Raw genomic sequence first — 22,768 nt, 5'->3', positions numbered from 1 at the left:
ATCCATAACTTCCTTTGCTGTACAAGATCTCATTAATTACCACCATACAGGTATATTTACAAAGAAATGACAACTTTTATATCAGCTTTTCTCCCGTATGGAGCTCAATTTACCGCACTGAGCTTTAATGTTACACATCACTGCACTCAGGGCTCTTTGGGGAGAAGACTCACGATGCCTTGACCTCAGAACTAATAATTCTGCCTGTCAGTTTTCTATATGAAGCACATACAGTTATAATATGTCTGTAGAAGCCAGGCACATAGTGTATGTGTGTCAGTAGCTCAGCAGGATGTGAGTGACCCGTTGGGGAAAACAATTAAGTGACAACTGGGTACAATATTAAATATTTTTAATAGTGGAGTCTTACAAAAACAGAATTGTTTAATTCTGTTTTTGTGCTGACACATACAACCACCACATCTGTATACATCTGCAGCATGTATGCATGACAGTCCCTTTCAAAAGGTGTATTTTGTTACCAACACCTGAACAAAGCACAAGTGATAAGCATATTTTCAATTAACACAAAGACGAAGTTCCTGTGAGACTCTATCCAATGCTGGTCCAGAGCATAAACCCCATTGGTTCAAAATGACATTTTGCAAATCAAAGAAAACCCGACACTGAACTCCACCATCATGCTTTTGGGTTTAATCTGATTGGATTCAAAGAGTTTCATAAAAAAAACAAGGTCATCATTTTCAAAGCGAGTTGGGGAAATGGAGGAAAAATGACAGTCAGATGTTTTAATTGACAGATAATGTGCATTATCAAAGCTTGGAGATGGCGGTCAGCGAGGAGCCAGTCAGGACGACGCAGGAGGCGACGAAGAAGATACAGCAGTTTGCCCTCCCCTGACGGAAAAACAGAGGTTTAATATAAGCAATAAAAAGGTAATTTGCTAAAATGCTGTTTTTGCTGAATGGAATTATCACATTTTCTTGATGTCAAAGTGTGTAGTTTGCCTGAACTGTTACCTGGAAAAGTTCTAACGATTTTCTACTCATACATTTATTTAAACAGTGATTTTAAATTGTCAACCCCAAAAATGCCCCATTGAAACCAATTATAAGAGCTTTTTTCCATCTCTGCCAGTAGACATAAAATCATGCATTCCACCTTTTTATGGTTTCATTCCGAGGTCCTGGCTTCAAATGTATAAATACCATTTCCTGGTCTGCTGTAGCAGCACAATTTATTTATAATCAAACCGAGAAACCTTTTGTTTGCAACTGAAATGATGTGTGTGTGTTCATATGGACTTTTAAAAATTGTCTAAGCAAAGACAAAATCCAGGGTTAGAAAAATCGGACAAAAAAACAAACAAACATTGTGCAGTTATTACACCTCCTCGCTGCTCATCTCTCTCACCCTCTCACATATGCACACATCACACAAACATGACGTGCACATCTACATGTACACTCAATATAGCAGAACAACTAAAACCTAAAATTTCTGTATACAAGTAACAGCGTGTGTGTACGTGTTAGTGTGTGTGCATGAACATGATGCGTGTTGTGACCCTCACCTTAATCTCCTTGAAAACCAGGGATCCCCACAGTGCTGCAACCAGACCGTATCCCTACAGAGGAGAAATCAAACAAGGTGTTGACTGATTCAAATCACTTTCCATAAATCTGCTTCCACTTTGTAGAACTTCCAAGGTCTTTGATTTCCAAACTCTGCATTACATATCATTTAGAAGACGCCTACATCCAAAGCGACTCACAATTAGTGCATTCAACATCTACGAGGGGCCATTTAGGGTTTCAGTATTTTGCCCATGGACACTTCGGCATGCAGATGGGGAAGACTGAGGATTGACGACCTCTCTACCCCTCGGCCACAGCCGCCCACTCACTGGCCAACTGTCTGTAAAACTGTCCCCAGGGAACAACTATAGACTGTTTCTGACGCCTTCTGTTGACGTCAATATTTCTCATTCAATACCCTTCTACATGAAAGCTTTTATTGAAAATTTCTGTCACGAGCACAAGAATCCAAATGCCTTTCCCCCCCCCCGATTGCTTGACATTTTGTTCATCTGACCAAAGACGAAAAGTCATTGCCTTCTAAACGCAGGTCAAAAATACAATAAGAGGCAGACATTGAACCGGAAAATCCAAAAACCTGCACAAATACATCACATATGGAGAAAAAGATTAATCTACTACAATGTTCTTTTTGAATTTGGACATCTGAGTTTCTGTGAAAAATAGTTTCAGACATCAAAACTAAAATCTTTAAATAAAAACCGATTGGAACATTTTTACCTTTAGCCCCAGTTATGTTTTCATCCCTGTCTGTTTATAGGTAAGATTAGACCAAAGGGGTTTAAAATCGAGGGTTTATTTTTAATCACTTTCAATAATTTATCTTGACATTTTCGGGACTGATGGCTGCAGATAATAATAATTAGGGGACTGATATCTATAAGTGTGTAAATGTTGGTGCATCTTGATTCAATTCAAGGGATCGGTTTAGAGTTACTTACTGCAGTGACAATGGGGAAGGTGACGACTGCACTCAGGTAGTTATTAGCCAGGAACCAGCAGTACGTAGCCAGAGCCCACATCAGTCCAGACAATAGACCTGAAGAGCACAATGAGATGTTAGAATGCACCCGTGCGTGAGACAGAAACCTATTAAACTGGGATAGAGTCAGGAATTCAATGTAGAGATGAATCTAGGTAAATGCTCACAAAGAGACGCATGCCCCAGTTTAAATTATCACTCGGCCGTTTTACAGACAATCAGGACACGGTGGCCAAACGGCGCAGGTGTTACGAGACAAATTCCAATTTCAAGGTTCCGTCCACCGAGCTGTAAACCAAATAACAGCTTAAAACTGAAGTTGTACAGGATGTAAGGTTCTGAGCCAGAGTGGATATGTGTGCCCCCGAGCACTTTCGGTGATTCCGTGGTTACCTGAGCGGATGTGTTTGCACTTGCAGCTCAGCGAAAAGGAGGCTGTGATAGTTCCCCCAACAACAGCTGATTCCTGGCATCTTGGTGAGAGTCAAACTGAGGCTATTATTAGACCCGCCGCTTGGCCCTAGTGCGGCCGACAGCTCAGTGGTTCACAGAAAATCAATCAACCGGTGGAAAATGTTAGTTATTGCCGGGCCACTCAGTTTCCCCACACAGTCTGAGAAGAACAGCGGCTCACAAACCACATGCCAGATCTGGGGCAGCAGCTTGTGGTTTTGGCCCCGACAACAAAGGGTGGTGCACACAGGAGGTTCCAACCTTTAATGGAATTTTCTTTTTTTAACATCAAGATGATTCTGCTTTCACCTGTTACAGCTTTGACTTTTATGACAGTTTCATTTTTGAAAGTATTTGATGAGGGGGAAAAAAAGCTGAATTTACCAGAAGAACATTTTTCTTTCACATCTTTAATCCCCGACAATCCTCATCCCATAAAGTAATGTCGGAATAAGTCTAAGAAACCCAATTTTCTCAGGATTTCTTCAAATGCAGCCTGGCTTTGTCCAAAACTTTACACAATTTAAAGAAAATGCTTTGAATTAATTTACTATGGGGGAAGGTTTTACCTGTTTGTTTGGGAAAGTCACATTTTAAGAATACACAGTCTCAGGCCACAGTGAAAGGCAGCAGGGTGAATTGGCTCAAGGATTTCTGTAGAGCTCAATTAACACATCTCTGCCAATGTCACCAGAAATTGAAGATGTAGACGGAAAAGAAAGTTGAGCCAGACTTAAAGCCAGACTGTGGGTTGCTGTTCTTTTTCCAAATTAACTAAATTTAAATCATGATTTCAGAAAAATACGTTATCTCATTTACTTTAGAAAAATAAATCTCAAGTTACAGAAAAGAAATAATTTGATACTTATACAGCAATCTGGTCCTTGATGGGCGTAAAACAGTTTCATTTTCAGTCAATGACGACTCAAATCACCACAGTCACGTCACAAGCATGAAGAAAACATGAAGTCTGTAAAAACCTTTACCTGGGAGGATGAGCCTGGAGTAAATCCTGGGTCTGTTGCGCATAGCCACACAGTAGACGGTGAAGTACACCGTGCTGGTAACAAAAATGCCGGAGCACTGCGCATAAACATAGTCGAGGTCTGTGGAGAAGACGAAACAAGAATCGACAGTTTTACATCAATTGTGTTCACCTCTGGTTTTGCAATAAAGAAGAGGTTAAGTCAGCTGTATTCCCTTGTGTCTACAGGAAGTCGGTCAATAAAGTGAAAATCAAAATCAAAACAAGAGCAGCAAGACATTTTATTTTTGAGATCTTCACACGCAGTGACTTTAGAGACTCCTCCAGAAAACCGGATATTAAACCAAGTCCTCTGGTGGAGCCACTGCTATTTATAGACCAACACTAGGGCGCATTAAATTGAGAAGGCATTAATCATTTTTTGACTGTTCCCCCCCCCCCCATTATTTTTCTGTAAGGTGCATGTATGGGTATAGTAATATTAACAGTTATTATTGATTCCATACCGTAGTCACTGGCTCCACTGAACAAGCTTCCCTGGCATGATGAATGGCTTTTAATGTAGAGGATCGGTGCAAAGGAGGAACCGTACAGCAGCCCCGACACCACGGCCAGCAGGCAGCCTCTGATGAAGAGGAGGAGTCGCAGGGTGAAGAACTGCATAACGGCCGCTGTTTACGCTCCACTGCTCAATTTGTAAAGTTGATTTTAGGATTGTTCAAAGCTGATAAAATGGGTTGTTGAGAATGAATGAGTTTCAAGCAATTCCATACTAAGATAAGGGTTCTGTAACTTGGTGTATTGCGCTATCATCCATAAAGATTTTACCGTCCACGCAGACAATTAGACCTCATTGTTCCAGCAGCAGTTGTGCACATACAGTACATGCAAGTGGCATTTACGCAATTCTCTCTCACGCAAAGAAATGCTTGCTTGGAATTTGTTGCACATGTGATCAACGTTCGTAAGCTTGCACCCCCCCCCCACTGATTGAATCAATTTAGTTTGAAATCAATCAATTATCAATACTTGATAAATTAGCTGAATTAAATGGTTTCAGTGAGCAGTTAATAAGTGTGATTCAACTCTTACACACGTCCCATTGAGGATTAAAAAAGGCCGGCAGCTATATAATGTAACATAGTCAAATTTATTCTTGAGCGCTGGCTGATTGCTAATGAGTTGAGCTCACATGACCCGCCTGGTCTTCTGTCCGATCTGGTCTATCCAGAACTCAGAGGCAGTTGGTCCGTAACTGCCTGAATAAGTTCTCTGCAGAAAAAGAACAAGGTTCCATCACTGAGGCGTCTTTCACAACAATCAGAGGATTCACAACTCACTTTGGGAACAAAATAATTGATCAACCCTCCCATTTTACTTGAGAATATCATTAAAATTTACATTCTTGCGAGAAGGTGAGAAAAACAAACTAGCGCCCGATCAACATACTCACCCTGTCGATAAGTAATGGAATTGATTCTGAATTGGGATGCAGGTCCACATCTGCTTTCACAAAGAAAAAGATCAGCCCGCTGGAACAAAACAAAATTAATATCTGTCATCCCAAAAAAAAACTGCTACGAACACAATTTCTTTGCTGCTGCAACAGCCAGAAGAAAAACGTCAGTGGGAAGAAGGTGGGAGACATTTCACCTCAGCAGACACAACCCAGCTCCGCAGTAATTTAATATCGGCCTGGAAACATCCTGAGGGTCAATCCCAAACCAGCCGAATCTGAGAGAGACACACACCATTTCTTAATTTAATGCCAGAAAGTGGACCAAAAAAAATTTGCTTTCACACCATTAATGTCTCAGAATGCCCTTTTCAAAAGTTACAGTTCAATTACACTTCGCCCCAAAGAACTTTATTTTTTATTCACTCAATTCTGGGAAGAATACTATATATTGTCTGACTTACTTTGAACTGGCCCAGCCCATCAACAAACTAGAGGATCCCCAAATTAAACTCCCAAGGCCGAGGCCGATGGCTTTAACGATTGGAACAACAGCTATATTTCCTGTGGACGACATGGAAGGAGAATTTAGCGACACGTTTATCTTATAGTGCACCATTCACACAACCAATAAAGACAGAAGGAAGAACGCACAAGGTTTTTAGGGGGTTTTAAATCAGGGGGAAATTGTTGCACCATCCTCTGTATTTGTCCACAGTCTACTCACAGCTGGAGGAAAAGAAAATATGGCATGACAGCTCAGCTCGTAAAAAAAAACAATGTAACACACAAGGTGCACCTCATGGCAGAGTAGTATGAAGTAGGGACACTTTGGAGCGAATGTCCTCAAAGTTGTTCTCAACTCTCACAGAAGTGCATCAACATTTTAAGATGGACGGAAGCAGACGGATGCTAAGTCGGACGCTTTGAGTCCATCTGCTGCTACAAACATCCAGATGGACCCTTGAAGACTTAATTCCGTTTGAGAACAACTTCAGGATCATAAGAGGATGAAGTTTGACTTTTTATGATATATTACCTGTGGCCCAGATTGCTCCTCCAAGCATTGCGAAAGGGTGGAATTTGGGCGAATCTAGAATCAAGTCTCCAACCATAGATACAACCCATATTGCTGCACAGCACACCCACTGAAAAAACATCCCTGCAAATAGAGAGTAGGCCATTAACCTTTTTAAATGCACTCAAGGATTTAAATGTAGATTAAATTGTTTCTTTAGATGAAATGAGGCGCTGCGTGCTTACCGTCTCCGGTCTCTGTCCTTTTGATAGGAACAAAGCTGCTTCCATACAACAACACAGCAACTAAGTTTGCAGTGATTCCATAGGCAAAGTGACTCGTGTCGGTTGAGTTGAAGTTGTAATCAAATGTTTCCAGTTCCCCAAATACTGCATCTCCACCACACCGGGCCCCTGGAGGAGTTTTAAAGCCACAAAATAAAAAAAATCCAATAGATTTCAGACAACAACAGCCACATACAGGCCCACATTCAGGCCCTCATTCACTCCTTCATTTACACATGTTGTACCTTGTTCAGCGCTGGGACAGCTCACCATCAACAAAGAGGCCACTAATAAAAGCCAAGGGGGACATTTCACTTGGAACATGTTAAAACTAAACACTGTTTCTCGATGTGGCCACAGTGTGAAAACCAGCTGAGGCAGTGAATGAGTGTGTGGGTGTGGGTGTGTGTGAGTGTGTGTGTGTCTGCAGAGAGGAGCCGATGACATCAGGTGCGGCCACTTATCTAATCGCTCAGTCTGATACATGAGGCTGCAGAGGACAGAGACAGAGACACTTCGATATGAGATGAAATAATCCCATTTTAGTTATTGTTAATATATTTATATTTTCATTTTTATTGTGATCATTTATTTACATTCATATTTTTTTACATTTTATTATTATCCTTATATTTTGGATATATATATATTTTAAATTTATTTATTTAAATGTTCCTTTGGAATATCATGAATATACCTGCGTCAGCCTCTTTCACAGACACTGGACAGGACACCTACACCTACAGACAGCACAGACAGCCCCCCCCCCCTTTTACTGGCTTCTTGGTTCAGCAGACACATTGAAGATGACAACGCTTATCTGCTCATCAGCAGACGATGGTCCACAACAATAGTTCTATATTTAAACCTGCTTTAAGGAAATCCTGTGAGAATACGCTGCTGCACTCAGCCCTTATTTCCTACCGGCTACTTCCTGATGTCGATTCTAATCTATTCTATTTCTAGTATATTCTAGTCTATAGTCTATTCTAATCTAATCTAGTCTATTCGAATCTATTCTAATCTACTCTATTCTAGTCTAGTCTAGTCTAGTCTAATCTATTATATTATATTCTAATCTATTATATTCTAGTCTATAGTCTATTGTAATCTATTATATTCCAATCTATTATATTCTAGTCTATTTGATATGATTAGCCTGCACTCAGGCAATTAAGACTAAGGGCCAGCAGATGTCGCCTAAAACACATGGATGCATAATGTATGAATGAATGAATGTGTAATTTATCACCCTCATCTCTGGCCTATGTATTTAAATCTAGTCCCTATTAAATGTAGTTTCCTTAGAGATGAATAGGCCTCAACCATGAGATTGTAGCAGCAGTTGTGATATCTTTAATCCATATAGATCCATATAGAAGCAAATATTGTGCCTAAGTGCTATCAAAACATTTTGCCTGATTACTTTAGCTGTAACTTATTTTTGATATCTACTTTTTTATAACTGGTTTAAGGGGAATTTCCAGGGACACAGTCCAGAGGGATGCGAGCTATTTGGTGACTTCACAACACATCCATGAGGTGTCCCTGTCCCTGCGTATTCCACCATGTGTCCACTCTGCATCTGACAGAGAAAGACAGTGTTCATGTGGCTTCATGTTTGGGTTGGAGGGTGGTTTCCCAGCAGCTCCGTCCACTGCGCACTGTGCGCAAAAGTCTCTGTGCCCTATAGTGGCCACGAGTCCTCCCTTCCAGGATGCATTTCGGAAGTGGTGCGCTCCTCCCTGGTTCGAGTTTGGCTCAAAAAAGACACTCAACCATGAAGATAACATAAGTTCTAATGGGGAAGTCTCGCTCTCTCTGGCTGTGCTTCCCTGTCCTGAGACTGACGAGCAGCTTTTGGAGGTGCCCTCTCTCCAGAAGGAGTTTGATCATCGCGACCCTATGTGCGGTCTATCTGCTTTTTGTGGTTTCATACGTTGGATACTCTCAGCAGCACCGGGACAGACGGACAGACAAACACAAGTACCGACACACCCGTGGACTGGAGACCGATGGTGCCTTTCTGGACTCTGCGGACCTGCCCACCGGTGAGAGCTTTGTGGTCCCGACCCGGTCCAACGTGGTGTACATCACGCTCAAGTTCAAGCGCCTGAAACCGGCAAATATTCGGGGCACAATCAGGCCAAAACTCAGGAGGAAGCTGAGAAGGAATAAATCAGCCAGTTCCGCTTTTACGCAGGACAAACTTGGCGCTTTGGAGCGAGACGCGGGGCAGATTAATCGCCACTTTGCACCCAAGACTTCCTGGAGAGAAACCAGGGATGTGGATTATAAATCTTTAGATGTAATCCACAGCTCTCACAGAGATGCAGTGTCTAACACCAGCTCCATACGAATCTACAGCCAGCGCGCACCGCAGTGGTTCAGCGCACAGGACGTGGGAGCCATGCGCTTTCTTGCGGATGCCAAAGTTTTGCGCATCAGAGAAGTTTCTCGCGGGGAGTCTCCATCGCCGCTCCTGGTGTTTGAGGCTGAGACAAGGACCAGAGGAAACCACACGACAGCACGGGGCAGTGTGTGCGTGGGGCGGTGTGGAGTCATCTCCAGCCCCGTGGACACCACTGAGGTCTTTGCTTTCCATTTGGACAGAGTGCTGGGGCTGAACAGGACGCTACCAGCCGTGGGCAGAAAGTTCAGATTTCTACACGGTAGGTCCCCCGGATGGAGTTTGATCCAAGTTGATCCAAGTAGGATGTAAAGTTTGGCCACTTTTAAAACAAAGTTGATTCCATAAGGGACTGAGTGTATTTCATTGCACACAGTGGAAACTGCTGAGTGTGGCAGTGAGAAGAAGAGGAGGGAGTGACAGAGAGCAGTGAGGAGGGAGAGGAAGATTCTGCATGAGGATGATAAATGACATTTTCTAACTTCACCGGTTTCCTGAGTGCACTACTTTTTATGTGTTCAGGATCTAAACTGCAAATTGCACCATCAACATCATAAAAATGTTGTCAGTGCTTTAGCGAAATGGATAAAAACACAAATAACACCCCGAGACCCTAAATGAACCAGTGCAGCTTTGCCATAGATTCTGAGAGATTATAATTTTTAGCACTTTTCAAGTGAATAAGCATTATTTTTTTTCCAAGGACAAAATAAACATGCATTACATTATCATCACAAAACAAATATCATTAAAAGATTATGAGAGGTGTAAATAATCCAAGGTACATAAACAGATGCAGGTATTCACTTACACAAACGAAAAAGACTCCCAGGAAAAACAACCCAACAAATTAAACCCTCAGCTCACACAACAGAGGTCAAATCTATAAAAGCAAGTTCAAGACAAAATGTGAAAGAAGCAGCAGAGTCAGCTGATCTAAAAGACTGTGAAAGGCTGTTTCAGATGCGAGGAGCCAGAGCTCCAGAGGTTCGATCATCTTTAAAGTGGAACAGATTAATCCTGTTAGGTCTGTGGAGAGGGACGGAGCTCAGTTGTTCCAGTGCTGGATCGTTTAGAGCCTTGTAGGTGATTAAGAGTATTTTAAAATCGATTCTAAAAGAGATAGGAACCCAATGGAGGGAGGCCAGAATTGGTTTTATTTGAGAGAAACTGTTTGTCTTGTTCAGTGATCTCGCTGCACAACAATTGTACCCCAGCACCATAAGTCACTTTATTAAATCAAACCAGTTTATTGTGTAAATCATCGCCTCCATGGATGAATTCATTGTATTTTCCTGTAAAACAGATGTGGTGTAGCTGTGGGACAGATGTGCTCTGATAATCCAACACAATCAAACTCATCATAATCAAACTAGACAAAAGGTCGTCTTCAGGAACTTTTCTTTTCCTCATGTCACTGACATCAGGGAGTTTGTCTTGAGGACGGATTCTATTACAAAAGTCATGTTTGAATGTACAGGAATCAAATTTATGAATTTAATTCAAACCTGAAGCAGAGTTATGAGCTCTTCCAGTTGGTGTAAGTAGAACCTGAGGGTCATTTAAACAGCAGGTGACAAGCTGTTTGCTTTCACCACCATTATTCCATCTATGACCAACATGACTTTAGTCTTCAAGCAAAATAAAATAATAAAAAACTTTGCCTCTGACAAACAACAGAGTTTGATTTGTCAGGGCTTTGATTTGAAATGAACGCTGTGCAAAATTAAAGTATGAAATATTCATAAATACACAACTCGTCATCATAAAACACATCACTCCACTCCCCTCTGCTCTCTGTTGCGAGAGATGATATCGCAACGACATGAACAAAATATGAATGCATCGTTCCATGAACAGATCTTGCACCGTCACTGACGAGTGTGAGTTAATGTTGCACAAAACCGTCTCAGACATTCTGAGAAAGAAAGAAAATCCCTTCTCCATCTCTCTGCTGTCGAGATGAGCTCAGTGACCCGCAGCAGATACTGTGCAGCCTCCAGGCATGTGTGTGCTAACTGCATAAATTCCAGTGACGGCACCAGTGTGCTCACTGGTCAGTAAGTTTTTCCAGGATAAAAATAGGTTTAAAAAAACTCCATGAGACTGAGCAGTTGTTGAAACCTGACCGTGCAATCTGTGCATCCTTCCCCTCTTTTAGACGGACAGCCATGTCCAGTGGCGTTATGGGACGCGTCTCTGTACCCAGAGGGCCTCGCTGCAGGGCGGGCCACTGTGAGGTTAACATGGGGGGGCTACCAGAGATCCCTGAAGCAAAGGTGTTGGCATAGAAACATCAACCCGAGGCCCGACTCCGACTGCTGCAGTATTCATCACTACGAGTGGAGCAAACTCGCCCTGTTTGACTTCTTGTTACAGGTAACGAAGGATTTGTTAGAAAAACTTGCTTTGATAACGACAAAAGCTGAGATTAGATGAATTACACATTTACTTGAATGTAGAAAAACGCTGTGTTTCTGCTTTTTTGCAGATAAAGTCTCCACAGGCTTCTTTAAATTCCAAAAAGGATTCATAGATGGCTTTCAATTTTTTGTCTGACATTAGAAATTCCCTCCAGCAGCTGTTTCTGCTGTAGAAAAAAAGGTTTAATATCCTTCGGCTGAATAAATGTCTTGTTTCCTGTGTAGGAGGATTCCCTCCAGTCACATTTTGGCTTTAAGGACACATTTGCTGAGCTTTGGACTTTTGTTTTGTTCTGCAGCAGATATTCTGACATGACACATGAAAAGCACAGGGGTTACTGATAACATTAACAAAGGCTCTGTTCATTTCAGGGGTCTCGGTAGAAGACATGACCGCGTGACAGATAGATGAGATTCAGCCATTGATCATTTTAGTTTCTACACCTGTGCTTTTTTCCGTCTGAGGCATGTCAAAATGTCTGCTGTGGAAAAAAAGGCCTATTCTCTAAATCTGTTGATCATGAAGGAGTCCAGGACGCAGCGTGAGGGTTTTCAAAATAGTCAATTTGCTGTTGAGGTCATTGTGCCCCAGATTTGATTGTTCATTTCTTTAAAGTTCTTTATTTCAGATTCCTTATGAATAAATGTAGAAACTAGAATTAAAGTAGAGCACATATACTTCTGCCAAGGCCCAATGGACCAAATCTTCTCTAAATCTCCAATATACATTGAGACATAGTTCTAAAATGATAAAAATGCACATACATGGTTGGTTTCCTACTGGTCCCAAATGATCTTAGCTACATATTGGTGGCACCTACAGGTTTATATCCCAATTTGTTACCTTATAGTGGCTGAAAAAAAAAGTCTACCTCTATGAAACCACTCTTATATCAGCTACATCCAGATTTTTATTTTGATTTGCACCAAATTGGTACACTCATAGATATCAGTCTCTTAATTAGTTTATATTCTCTGGGAAATCAGTGAAGAAATCAGTGGTTACAAAATCTCCTGTATCCGCCCCATTGTCCAAAATGTGCCATAAAGTTCTTTGTTGGCCCATTTCCCATCCTTCCATTAAGTTTCGTGGAAATCCGTTCTGTTGATTTTGTGTAATTCTTCTGACAACCAACCAACCAATCAACTAAACAACCAATCAACTAAACAACCAATCAACCAAACAACCAACCAATCAGACGAAGGTATAACTGAGGATTCCTGTTGTTCAGTTGAGAGAACTAGATTCCACAGACCATATAAAACATTAATTAAAGACATAAGTGAACTGAATATAATGGAGATATTAGATTCATCTATTAGGTCCTGAATGACATTGAAATCAGGTCCTTTCATGTCATTGAAAGATATTAGCTTGTCCTGAATCGACTTCCAAGTGAGAACGAACGTGGCCTCGACACCACTGAGGAATTAATGAGGCTCATGAGCTACTATCATTTATTAGTTGATTAGAATTCTGTTACACATCCGGCTAAAGTCGGATTTTTAAATTCCTCCTGTGTTCATTAACTGACAAAGTCTATGACACTGGATGTTGGGTTCGGAGAGATTAGAATTTTTTGCTTGACAATATTCTAAAGGGGTGTGATTAGGGGCTTATTGGTTTGATTGACAGGTATATTCTGAGTGTGTTTTCTGTTCATCTCTATTTCCTGGTGGATGCTCACTCGTCTGAGTTTCCCAAATCCTCAGATGTGTTCCATTTGTGAGAGGATCCTAATACTAATACAAACCTCTCAGATGCTGTGTCCTCTATATCTGCACCATTAAAAGCCTCCACAGATCAAATGGTTGATCAAATCCAGGACGATCAGTGGATCAGAGAGTGTGGAGGCTTGAGAAAGTCCTTCATGGCTCCAGTGAACCACAGAGTTAGAATTTTTGGGGAGGACAAAAAACTCTTTGATAGGCAGGATCATCAAACACTTCAAAAGGGAGAGGAAAAAACTGAAATACCAATATGGAAGATAAATCCATATGCATCATCTCCCGCTCTATTCTCACAACATCAAACACAGAAAAACTCTCTGAAAAAATGTTGTTCTTCAGATTCACAACCGTCTGGACGGGAGCTGCTGCGGGTTCCGGCCCCGGCAGGAGGACGAGTGCGTGGAGCTCGGCCACCATGCTGAGTGCGGGGACCCGGAGCGCCTCCAACTGGCCAACATCTTCCACAGGGGTCACGACCCCAGACACCTGGTGTTCACCAACAACAAGGGCTTCTTCGACCGCAACGAGGACAACCTGGACTTCAGGCTGCTGGAGGGGATCACTGAGTAAGTTTAGACAGACGGACAGATAGATAGATAGATGGATGGATGGATAGATAGATGGATAGATACATACATACATATATAAACCTAAATTACTATTAAAAAACTTCAAGAATAGAGATAAAAACAAGTAATATGAAACATGTATTTAAATCAGATTTTGTTTGTCGTACTTAGTCTATTGACTACTTTTCTAGATTCATCCTTTTTTCCTGTCTACAAAATGTTTGTAGAGTGAGAATATAATTTATGGCAGAGATCAGTTTATTAGGGCCCCGAGCTCTGAGATCATTTTATTGTTATAGATCTTTTTTGTTGGGCAGGAAGTCTATTGTTTTTCATTTTACAAACATTTGAAACTGAGTTTGTTGAATCTTAGTCGGGCTTGTTCAGAAACTCTGGATTTGAAGTTTTGCACATATTACAAATTAGCTTTAAAAGATGATAACATGTCATTTCTAATCACATTTGGAACTTTGAAATGTATTAATTTCCGTCTAAACTTAAAAAACCCTTCAAAAGTCTTCAAACTTTTAGAAAATTTTAAAGAAATTAGATCTGGCTCATCAAATTAAGAACCTGCAAGTATACGCAGCATTAAATGTCATGTTCCTGTTTATTCCCCACTGATCTGAGTGGATATGTAATTTGAAAGTTCACTTCAGAGACTTTGCTTTTCATTTCATTTCATCCTTTCATCCTTTGATCAATAAATCAGAGTGGTATCACTGGGGAGACAGTGTGGTGTGTTGGGCGAGAACACTGGTGTCTCCTCCGCAAACACGGATCCTTGTGATCCTCGTGGAAACTGTTAACTAAATTTAGCTGCTTTCAAAAGACATTGAGCTGAAAGATCACAGCATGTCATCAATGTTATTTTAATGTCATGTTGGATTCTTTTTTCATCTTTGACTTTTATAAAAGCTGAACAAACTGTTCAGCTTTTATATTTCAGGCACTTTCATCACAGATCGGTGCATCATTACGGTTTATTGGAAAAGTTGAAATGGTCATAAAACATTCCCTTCTTGACCCATGTTCCATCCTTCCACCAAGTTTCGTGGAAAGTATTGTGCATTTTTTGTGTATTCCTGCTGAAAAACCAACAAATAAACCCACAAAGAAAAAACAGAGAGGTGCAAAAATGTAAAAATAATTCTCCTTTCACAAGGTTTGTAATTATCATGGTTTGCTGACAGAGTTTTGTGGAGGTGTTTACTCAACTTAATAAGTTTGGAGGTTGTGTTACTGTTTGACTGTGTTGCATTAGAGCGACAACTCTAAATTCAGTGCCCTCATTTATGTAGATTGTGGTAATATGTGAAATACCTCTCAGTAACACAGTTCAACAGCATCACAAACAACAACCGCAAATGGCCGTGAAGTTAAATCAACATCTGCCTAAAAAACAAATATTATAACTGTAATCATCCTTTTACTAGACTATAAGACTGAATCAGATTTAACAAGGAATGTCTAATAAACCGAGAACTGAGAGAAACAACAGCTTTTAGTGTTAATATTTCAAATTTAACGCTAAGTTAGGGTTTAACAGGCAGCGTGGGGGCAAAGCACAAAAATTTACTTGGAATAAGTGATAAAAAGTAGCATTACATAAATTATCTTTTATCTTTTATGAGTCAGGTTTATAGTTAGCGTGTTAAGTCATCGTCACAGTCCCTCTCTTATTCATTTTATTGGCTCTTTTTTCAGTTCCCAAGCACAGAAAACATATAACTAGGGTGGGATTTATTTTATACTTTGATATATGGAGTGTTGAGCAGGTAAAAGTCTGTTGCTTTCTTTCCTTGTTGTTCTTTCACTCCAGATGTTGTTGTTTTCAGTGCCTTTAACACCCGAGGTTAGTGATTCTTCTCTGTATCGCAGCGTTATAGATAAAGATAAAGTTGCAGCCAAGTCAAATTTTCTTGCAACGTCCTTTACAGCTGTTTGCAGAGAGTAAAACAGCCGAGATCACCTGTGCTCCTCAGACATGAACCTTTCCCCCACTTCTGTGTCTGTCCAGGCTCCCGGAGCAGGCGGTGTCGGTGCTGAGGAGCAGGAGGCTGAGGGAACGACTCCTTCAGTCTCTGTTCCTGGACCAGACGTACTGGGAGAGCCAGGGCGGCCGACAGGGCATCGACAAGCTGATCGACGTCATCGAGAGGCGGGCGAAGGTCCTCCTCACCTACATCAACGCACATGGGATCAAAGTCATCACAATGAACGTGTGACGAGGTCCAAAAAAACCAAATTATCGGTTTGATCCCGGTGACTTTACTTTGTCCTGAAACAAGACACTGGAGCCTTAAACATTAACATTTTTATAGTAGTCTGGATAAAAAACATCAGCTAATTATTCCACATAACGTAATTTATCACAAGAGTATGAGAGCATACATTAGTGTTGTCATAATCCTCAGGATCCTGTACTTTTAAATGGAATATTATAAAAATCAAACAGGATTAAGAAGTAATTATAAAATATTTCTATATTTATTTGAAAAAAATGAATTTTCATTATGAAGGACTTATTATAAATCACCCACTAACCTTTTAAAACAACATGTACTCTTTCTTGTTCATAACCCTATATTTGCAAAGCATTCAATTAATCTATGGATGTAAGGAAACATATCTAAACTCATCATTTGCATGAGATACTGAGAAATTCTTTAATTTCACTAATGTATGACATTTACTTTAACTCTTACTGAAGGAAACTAATTAGTTTTTCTTCCGTCTGCCGAGTCTTCTCTCGTTTCTCTCCCCAGAGGCCAAAACGCCGTCGTCATTATGTAAAGAACACGCTGCCGTTATAACTTCTCCTCCTCCTCCTGAGGCTTTCCAGCAACTATCATTTTCACTGTGAGTGACGAATAAAGAACGACACGATAAGTTATTGTCTGAATGTGGCGTCGAACATTTTACACTGAACAATGAGTTATTGAATCTTTTATATCTTTTGTCTTAAAAACGTCCAATGTGAACATTTCTCATGATGATTGGAGAAGAACCGGGACAGTGACTGTACATTTTAAACTGAAGGACTTTAAGTACAAGAACTTTTCTTTTCTCTTGTGTCTTTATTTCACTACAAAAACACTTGCTTTTGCCATAACCTTTTGTTTTTATTGTATTTATTTATTTTTGTACTTTTTTCTTCTAATTATTGAAGCTGTCAATAAAAGTTTGTTTTGTGTCAAAAGTTTTCGGCCTTGACAGATAAAATCATTTCAACTCTGACATTGAGCTGTAGCTTCTCCCGTCAACTTAGCGATATTGAATTCTTGGCTTGAAATGTGACATCATGGGATTTTCAGGTTATCCGTCAGTTGCAGACAAGACACGCAATCAACTTTATTGCGTTTGTGTAAAAGCTGCTTTTATTCTGAGTGTCTTTTAAAATGTGCATCATTTATTCCCTGTCAAAAGACAAAAGCATCTCTCGCGGAGGACAATGCATTTATTTCCAGGGTCTGTAAATATGCATTAGCGAAGATATTTTTGAATGTCGCCTCAAAGTGAGATCAGAAATAGTCTGTGGCTGTGAAACCTGAGCCGGAGCACGCTGCCTGTTTTCCATGCTGCCGTAAAACATTGAGCTTTGGGCTCTCGCACTGGGCTTTGAGGGTCTTTTCCCCGTGTCCATGGCATTCACTGGCCTGTTGTTTTAACCCCTCTGCGCCCGCATTAGTGTGTCGGTGGGGTCCGTGGCTCTGTGTGTTTGTGTAGGAAAAAAGCCCTCGAGTTCCCAGAGTGCTCAGCAGCGGAACTTACTACACGCATGTGCGTTCGCATTTTTCTCACACCAGGACACACACACGCAGACAAAAGGAACAACCTCTGAGCGATGTATGTAACAATATGTGCATAGACGCACATGGACATGGGGACCCTGACCCGCCCTGACAAAAGTGAACCACTGTAAAAACAGCGGGTTCAGTTCTGCAGGTCAGGTGCTGCAGTCCAAACTAACAAGACTTTACAAGTGTCAGTCGACTCAGACACACCCAGCCGAGCATTTCCCCTTTGAAAAAGATGAGTCATAGTATTCATATTGCAGAAATAAATAATATTCCTCTTTTTAAGAAAACAAAAAACTTCGGCAGTAATTTTATATCAGCAGAAAGAAGGAAAGAAGAAAGAATATGTAGTAAAACAACAATTCACTGTTTGGGGGTTCATGCGTTAGACTCATCGACTGTATTCGACATAACAAATCCCCAAAAGCGAAGCCAAAGTGTCTGTATCACCCCCTGGTGGCTGGCTGTAGTATAGGTCGTCCCTTCAGGCTGGTTTGTGAAATGTGTACACTTTAATTCTATGATCTTCTCTTCTCTACATGACAGGCCTGACATGTTCACTCATGTCTGCACAGATAATGAATATCTCTCACTCTCACTCTTCCCATTCTGAGTTAAGTGGAACTCTCTCGTCCTCCGTTCTGTTGCCAGTGGGACGGAAAACACGGAAAATGAGAAGATTTTAGTCTCTGAGTCAGTTTATGGGAAATAATTCTCCCCGACGGGACGGTCCATCTGAGCCGTGCCCAGCTGGCTGTTGCCTGGTCCGACTCCAAACGGCATCAGCAAAACAGAGGAGCTCTTTATTCTCCGATCCTCGGCTCGGCTCCGATAATCACTCTGGTTTATACTGTGATGTCACTTTTCCCATTAGCTGCTGTTCACCACTCGCCCACACAGTGAATCATGTGCCCAGAAGCAGTGCTGGTCAGAGTCACTTGTTTATTATGACATTTATTTATTTACTTTTGAATTAGTTGGCTCTCAAGTGATGGTTCCATTTGTAGCTGTACACAGAACATGGAACAGACGGAGGACGAGGCCGGTCCTTGTCACTTTCAGGGAGTTTGGTCTCTGGTGCAGTGGCCGTAGTTAATATGCCTGTTTGGAATCTGCAGTTTGCTTGGCCTTTTCTTTTTCTTTGTGAAACTGTGAAAGTGACCTGCAGTACTTAAGCCTCGACAAGAAAAAAGACCTGCTGCAGAATGCTGGTTGTTTTCTTCCAAAGAGCGAGTCATGTGATTGGAGCCTGAGACCGAAAGAGCAAGTGTTTGTCAGTGTCTCCGTCAAAGTTTCCAAACATCTGTGTTCAAATGCAGACCCAGAGTTTTCTAACTGAAACACTCTGTTTCCAGACTTCTTAATTTTAGCGGATCTAAAACTGTGAAGTGTAAGTGTGTACTTCGGAGTACACGTAGTAGTGTGGATGTAGCCTCAGTGTGCAGAGCCCCAAAGTCAAGAATCAATCCTCGTTGACCCTGTTGTCATGATCAACAACTTCACTTATGTTGATGAGTCTTGGTCGACTGTTTATTCAAAGTTTACTAATATTGAACTAACTTTTAAAATATACACATGCCAGGTGTGAAGCCCAGAAGTTGTTTGATTCAGGAAATACTATCACATGTTTCATAAATAATGGAGAGATGTGAGATTTTCATCGATGGAATAAACACAAGTTTTGATTTAGTCCTAAAATGCTTCTATTTTGTCAAGATGTGTAACTTCCTGTCAGTGCGGCGTAAACACAACCAACATAAGTTATTCATCTATTTAGAAACATTGCGAAATCCGGCGACAAAAAATGTGGGGCAGTCTGACCTTTTCTGTTTTGCAGCATCAGACGTGTTTTCTCTTCTTTCAAGCTCACGGGTCACACTGTTTTCTCACAGGCCTCGATAACTCTCGGGTCGTGTAGTCTGAACTTTACCTCATTCCCTGAATCTGGAACCCTTGCACGTCCCTTCGCTGCCAACAGACTCCAGAAGTATTTCACATGGTTGGATGAGGGAGGGAACCGGGGAAAACTATCCCTCAGAACCCAAAAGCTGCCAGACACAACAAAACCTTTTACTGCCACGTTGCCTGTTCGGAGGAAGGTGCTGATAAGAGTGAGTTTTTTTGGAGGAGAAAATTTGAAAGAATGTCAACACACGTGAGATAAAGTCATGTCAAAGCACGTTTCTTACACTTAAAAAACCCCACACGATTCAGAAGGTGAAGAGTCTTTTGACGACTTTACAACGTGTAAGAACAACTTTTGCAGGTTTGAAGTGAAGCCAGGAACTTTTTTTAACAGCTTATTCCTTCAAAAGCAAAAGTCTGAGCGGATTTCATTCAGCCGGCCTGAATGAAAGTATCACACCCAATGAATCTCTCCTCTTTGCTCCTGGAGGGTTTCAATTTCCCATCACCCAGCTCCTCTCACAACTTTGAACTCTTCTCTTAAATACACCTTTTCTCAACTCTGCCGAAAAGATTAGGTTTTTTCGTCTGCACTCGTCTGACAGATTACTCGAAAACCACTGGACGGATTAGAAGAAACCTTGATGGAGGGACGCAATATGGATTAGAGAAGAAGAGGTGGATTTTTAAATTGTGAGATTAGGGCAAAACTTCTCAACAGATTTTCTCGAAAGTTTGGTGGAAATTTGTGGATCTTGCTGGATTCCTGTTTTAAAACTTTCTTGCAAGACACAGTGTTTGTGTTGCAAATGTAATACAAAATAAATCTGATCCAAATAAAAATACTGGATGTTTGTACTGGAATTTAAAATGTGGTTTCATGGACTGTTGGGCCTTGATGGAAGTATCTGCACACTTTAGTTTTCAAAAGTTTGATTTCTTGTTTTGTTTGTCTACTAAAGCACATTTCTGATTAAATGCAAAGTGATTGTTCATTTCACCTAATGCACAAAACCTATTGAGCTTTTTTCCATTAATGCTGATTAGAGCTTTTCCTCCTGTGGCAGCTGTTGTCTTTCTTTTTTTTAATGCTTTAATTACGCTGCACTAATAAGTGAAAAATCCCACCCAAAGTTGAAACCACGGCTGCACCTCAGACTGGAATCTATTCAAGCAGAAGGGTTGTGTGTCAGGTAAGAATGCAACCACATGAAATAGCCAGAGGCGGTGAACAGGCCGCGTCAGCATCAGTTATCTCTCAGAGCTGATTTAATGAAAGCCGTGGGTCAAGAGACACATGAAAAATTGTAATAAACTCAGCTTCCACTGAATAATATGGATTTTAAACTCCATATGTGATGTGGAAAGTATATGTGAAGAGGTTAAATAAGGTAAATAGCTGCAGGACAGTATTGAAGGCGTGAGCAGCTTCCTTCATCGTGCTATGACGTGCGTATCTGGTCACATCCAAGAAGGGATCATGGGGGAATAGGAGCACAAATCACTCAACCATGTCATGACCTCAGGTCTGTGTTTCCCACTTATATTTCATCATTCCTGATTCCGGGGGAGGCCGGGGGGGGTGTTTGGGGACGTCAGTGACTGAACATTTCCCCCCGAGCTGGTTCTGTTTTTCGCTTATGAACATTAGAGCAGGGCATCCGAGGTCATGAATCAAACTGAGCCTACATGGCAGCCTCTCCCCTCACCCGCCTGATCTGGTTATTCATTTTTTTCTACGTGCAATGTGAAAGGTTTACAGTTCCCTATAAACATTTGTTTCTGATAAAGGCCGACGAGGAGCAAATAAAAGTCTTTCCTGCACCGAGACCTTGACGCACTCACCTTACTTAAATCAGATTTGAGTCTTTTTGTGGAAAAACTAATTCAAACTCACCAAAAAAGCCTTGATCCTCACCTACACACACAACCGCAGAAGGTTTGATGCAGACTTTGATTTACTACAGTAATTTGTTATGCTGTTGTTTCTCTGCACTGCACTGTTATCTGCAGCTGTACAGCACAGTATGTCCTTGCAGCAAGTGTAAAGCAAGAGCCCACTTTAGTTTTTTTTTATTATTTGTTTATAAAACTTTATTCAGTGATTCTTTTGAGTGAAATTCATTATGCAAGCTTAATGAAATTAAATAATAAAGAGCTTAAAATTTATTTGAACAACTGATATCCCCGCATAAGGTGTATTCATTCAAATCTGCCTTAAAATATGCTTTAAGGGTTAAACATCAAAGATCATTAATAAAATGACCAAAACCTCGCTGCCACACTGTGAAACAGGAGCCTCAGCCCCCCCGAGGGACTCACACATGATCCTGGTTGAATAGAGTCAAAGATCAGACGCTGCAGAGACGAGAGTTTGACTAATATTAATTCAGAATGGAACAAAAACCGGGCCGGGATCAGAAGAGGAACCGCCATCAGAGGCAGTTGAAGTGCAACCTGAGCGGCTGTGATGTGAGATTAAAGGGATGAGCGTGCATACTTTAAAAAAACTGGCGTGAGCCATCACGGCCTCCACGGACCGGCATCTCAAACATCTGCTCCCAGAAATATCTGGTGCAATCAAACAGTTGTGAAGCTGGATGTGTGGCATTCTATATTTAGCGAGGTGGTGACGAGAGAGGAGTGGCACGTGGAGCACGCAGCAGACACCCGCAACCAAACCGCTCAGGACGATTACTCATACAACTCCAGACATTTAGCTGCAGAGGAATCACATGACGGGACAAAAACTTGAAAAAAGTCTCCTGCAACTCCAGTGCATAGTCGGGTTGTATGAGAAACACTTAACATACCTGTGAATCCTCTCACAGACACTTTTGGTAACCGTGAAGCTGATCATCTGCCTGAAGTTAAACTGCACTGCTTTTGTCCCTCTCTCGGCAAGAAGACTCATTGTACATAATTGTGGAGTAAAAGTAAAAAGTGGAGTCAACCACACCCTTCTTTAAACACTGGACCGAGATACACTGTCATTTTTTAAATTAGAGACGATAAGATTTGCTCTACGAGGACCTGAGGATTATTTTAGGAGTGTTTGGCAACGTTTTGTGATATATTTGCTGGAGCAACTGTGATGTTGGATTATTTTATATTTTTAACATTTGCTAGCCCAAACTTCGTCCACTGTAACTCGCTTGCGCTCATGCAAATAGGATATCATGGGTCAAAGTTC

The 22,768-nt window shown here is 41.1% G+C and overlaps 2 protein-coding genes and 1 long non-coding RNA gene across 3 annotated transcripts; 1 reads left to right on the top strand and 2 right to left on the bottom strand.

Moving 5' to 3' along the window:
- Window positions 1-335: 335 nt before the first annotated feature.
- Window positions 336-7,183, bottom strand: tmem144b (transmembrane protein 144b). The gene is made up of 12 exons (XM_035161661.2): window positions 6,983-7,183; window positions 6,699-6,866; window positions 6,475-6,597; window positions 5,900-5,999; window positions 5,633-5,713; window positions 5,433-5,511; window positions 5,172-5,251; window positions 4,486-4,604; window positions 3,981-4,100; window positions 2,501-2,598; window positions 1,535-1,588; window positions 336-857 (listed from the first exon to the last, which is right to left on the bottom strand). Exons 1-12 carry the CDS (start codon window positions 7,059-7,061, stop codon window positions 774-776), a joined length of 1,185 nt encoding a protein of 394 aa, XP_035017552.1. The 5' UTR covers window positions 7,062-7,183; the 3' UTR covers window positions 336-773.
- Window positions 7,184-8,307: 1,124 nt separating this feature from the next.
- On the top strand, window positions 8,308-17,075 carry gask1b (golgi associated kinase 1B). The gene is made up of 4 exons (XM_035162227.2): window positions 8,308-9,409; window positions 11,309-11,526; window positions 13,641-13,867; window positions 15,891-17,075. Exons 1-4 carry the CDS (start codon window positions 8,539-8,541, stop codon window positions 16,096-16,098), a joined length of 1,524 nt encoding a protein of 507 aa, XP_035018118.1. The 5' UTR covers window positions 8,308-8,538; the 3' UTR covers window positions 16,099-17,075.
- Window positions 15,012-19,629, bottom strand: LOC118112710. The gene is made up of 2 exons (XR_004697258.2): window positions 19,492-19,629; window positions 15,012-16,052 (listed from the first exon to the last, which is right to left on the bottom strand). It is a non-coding gene; the product is annotated as an uncharacterized LOC118112710 (long non-coding RNA).
- Between the last annotated feature and the right edge of the window lie 3,139 nt (window positions 19,630-22,768).

This window comes from Hippoglossus stenolepis, chromosome 7 (genome assembly GCF_022539355.2).
Source record: "Hippoglossus stenolepis isolate QCI-W04-F060 chromosome 7, HSTE1.2, whole genome shotgun sequence".
In the NCBI taxonomy this organism is placed as follows: Eukaryota; Metazoa; Chordata; class Actinopteri; order Pleuronectiformes; family Pleuronectidae; genus Hippoglossus; species Hippoglossus stenolepis.
Note: the sequence above shows the minus strand (reverse complement) of the source record. Positions and strands in the feature narration are given on the sequence as shown.

What these genes read in the sequence shown, in the direction of transcription:
- gask1b (XM_035162227.2), top strand. Translation starts at nt 8,539, where the DNA reads ATGGGGAAGTCTCGCTCTCTCTGGCTGTGCTTCCCTGTCCTGAGACTG. An exon ending in AAAGTTCAGATTTCTACACG is followed by an intron (nt 9,410 to 11,308) that starts GTAGGTCCCCCG and finishes CCCCTCTTTTAG; the next exon opens with ACGGACAGCCATGTCCAGTG. An exon ending in TGTTTGACTTCTTGTTACAG is followed by an intron (nt 11,527 to 13,640) that starts GTAACGAAGGAT and finishes GTTGTTCTTCAG; the next exon opens with ATTCACAACCGTCTGGACGG.
- tmem144b (XM_035161661.2), bottom strand. Translation starts at nt 7,061, where the DNA reads ATGTTCCAAGTGAAATGTCCCCCTTGGCTTTTATTAGTGGCCTCTTTG. An exon ending in AAGGACAGAGACCGGAGACG is followed by an intron (nt 6,598 to 6,698) that starts GTAAGCACGCAG and finishes CTCTATTTGCAG; the next exon opens with GGATGTTTTTTCAGTGGGTG. An exon ending in CCTTCCCCATTGTCACTGCA is followed by an intron (nt 1,589 to 2,500) that starts GTAAGTAACTCT and finishes TCTCCTCTGTAG; the next exon opens with GGATACGGTCTGGTTGCAGC.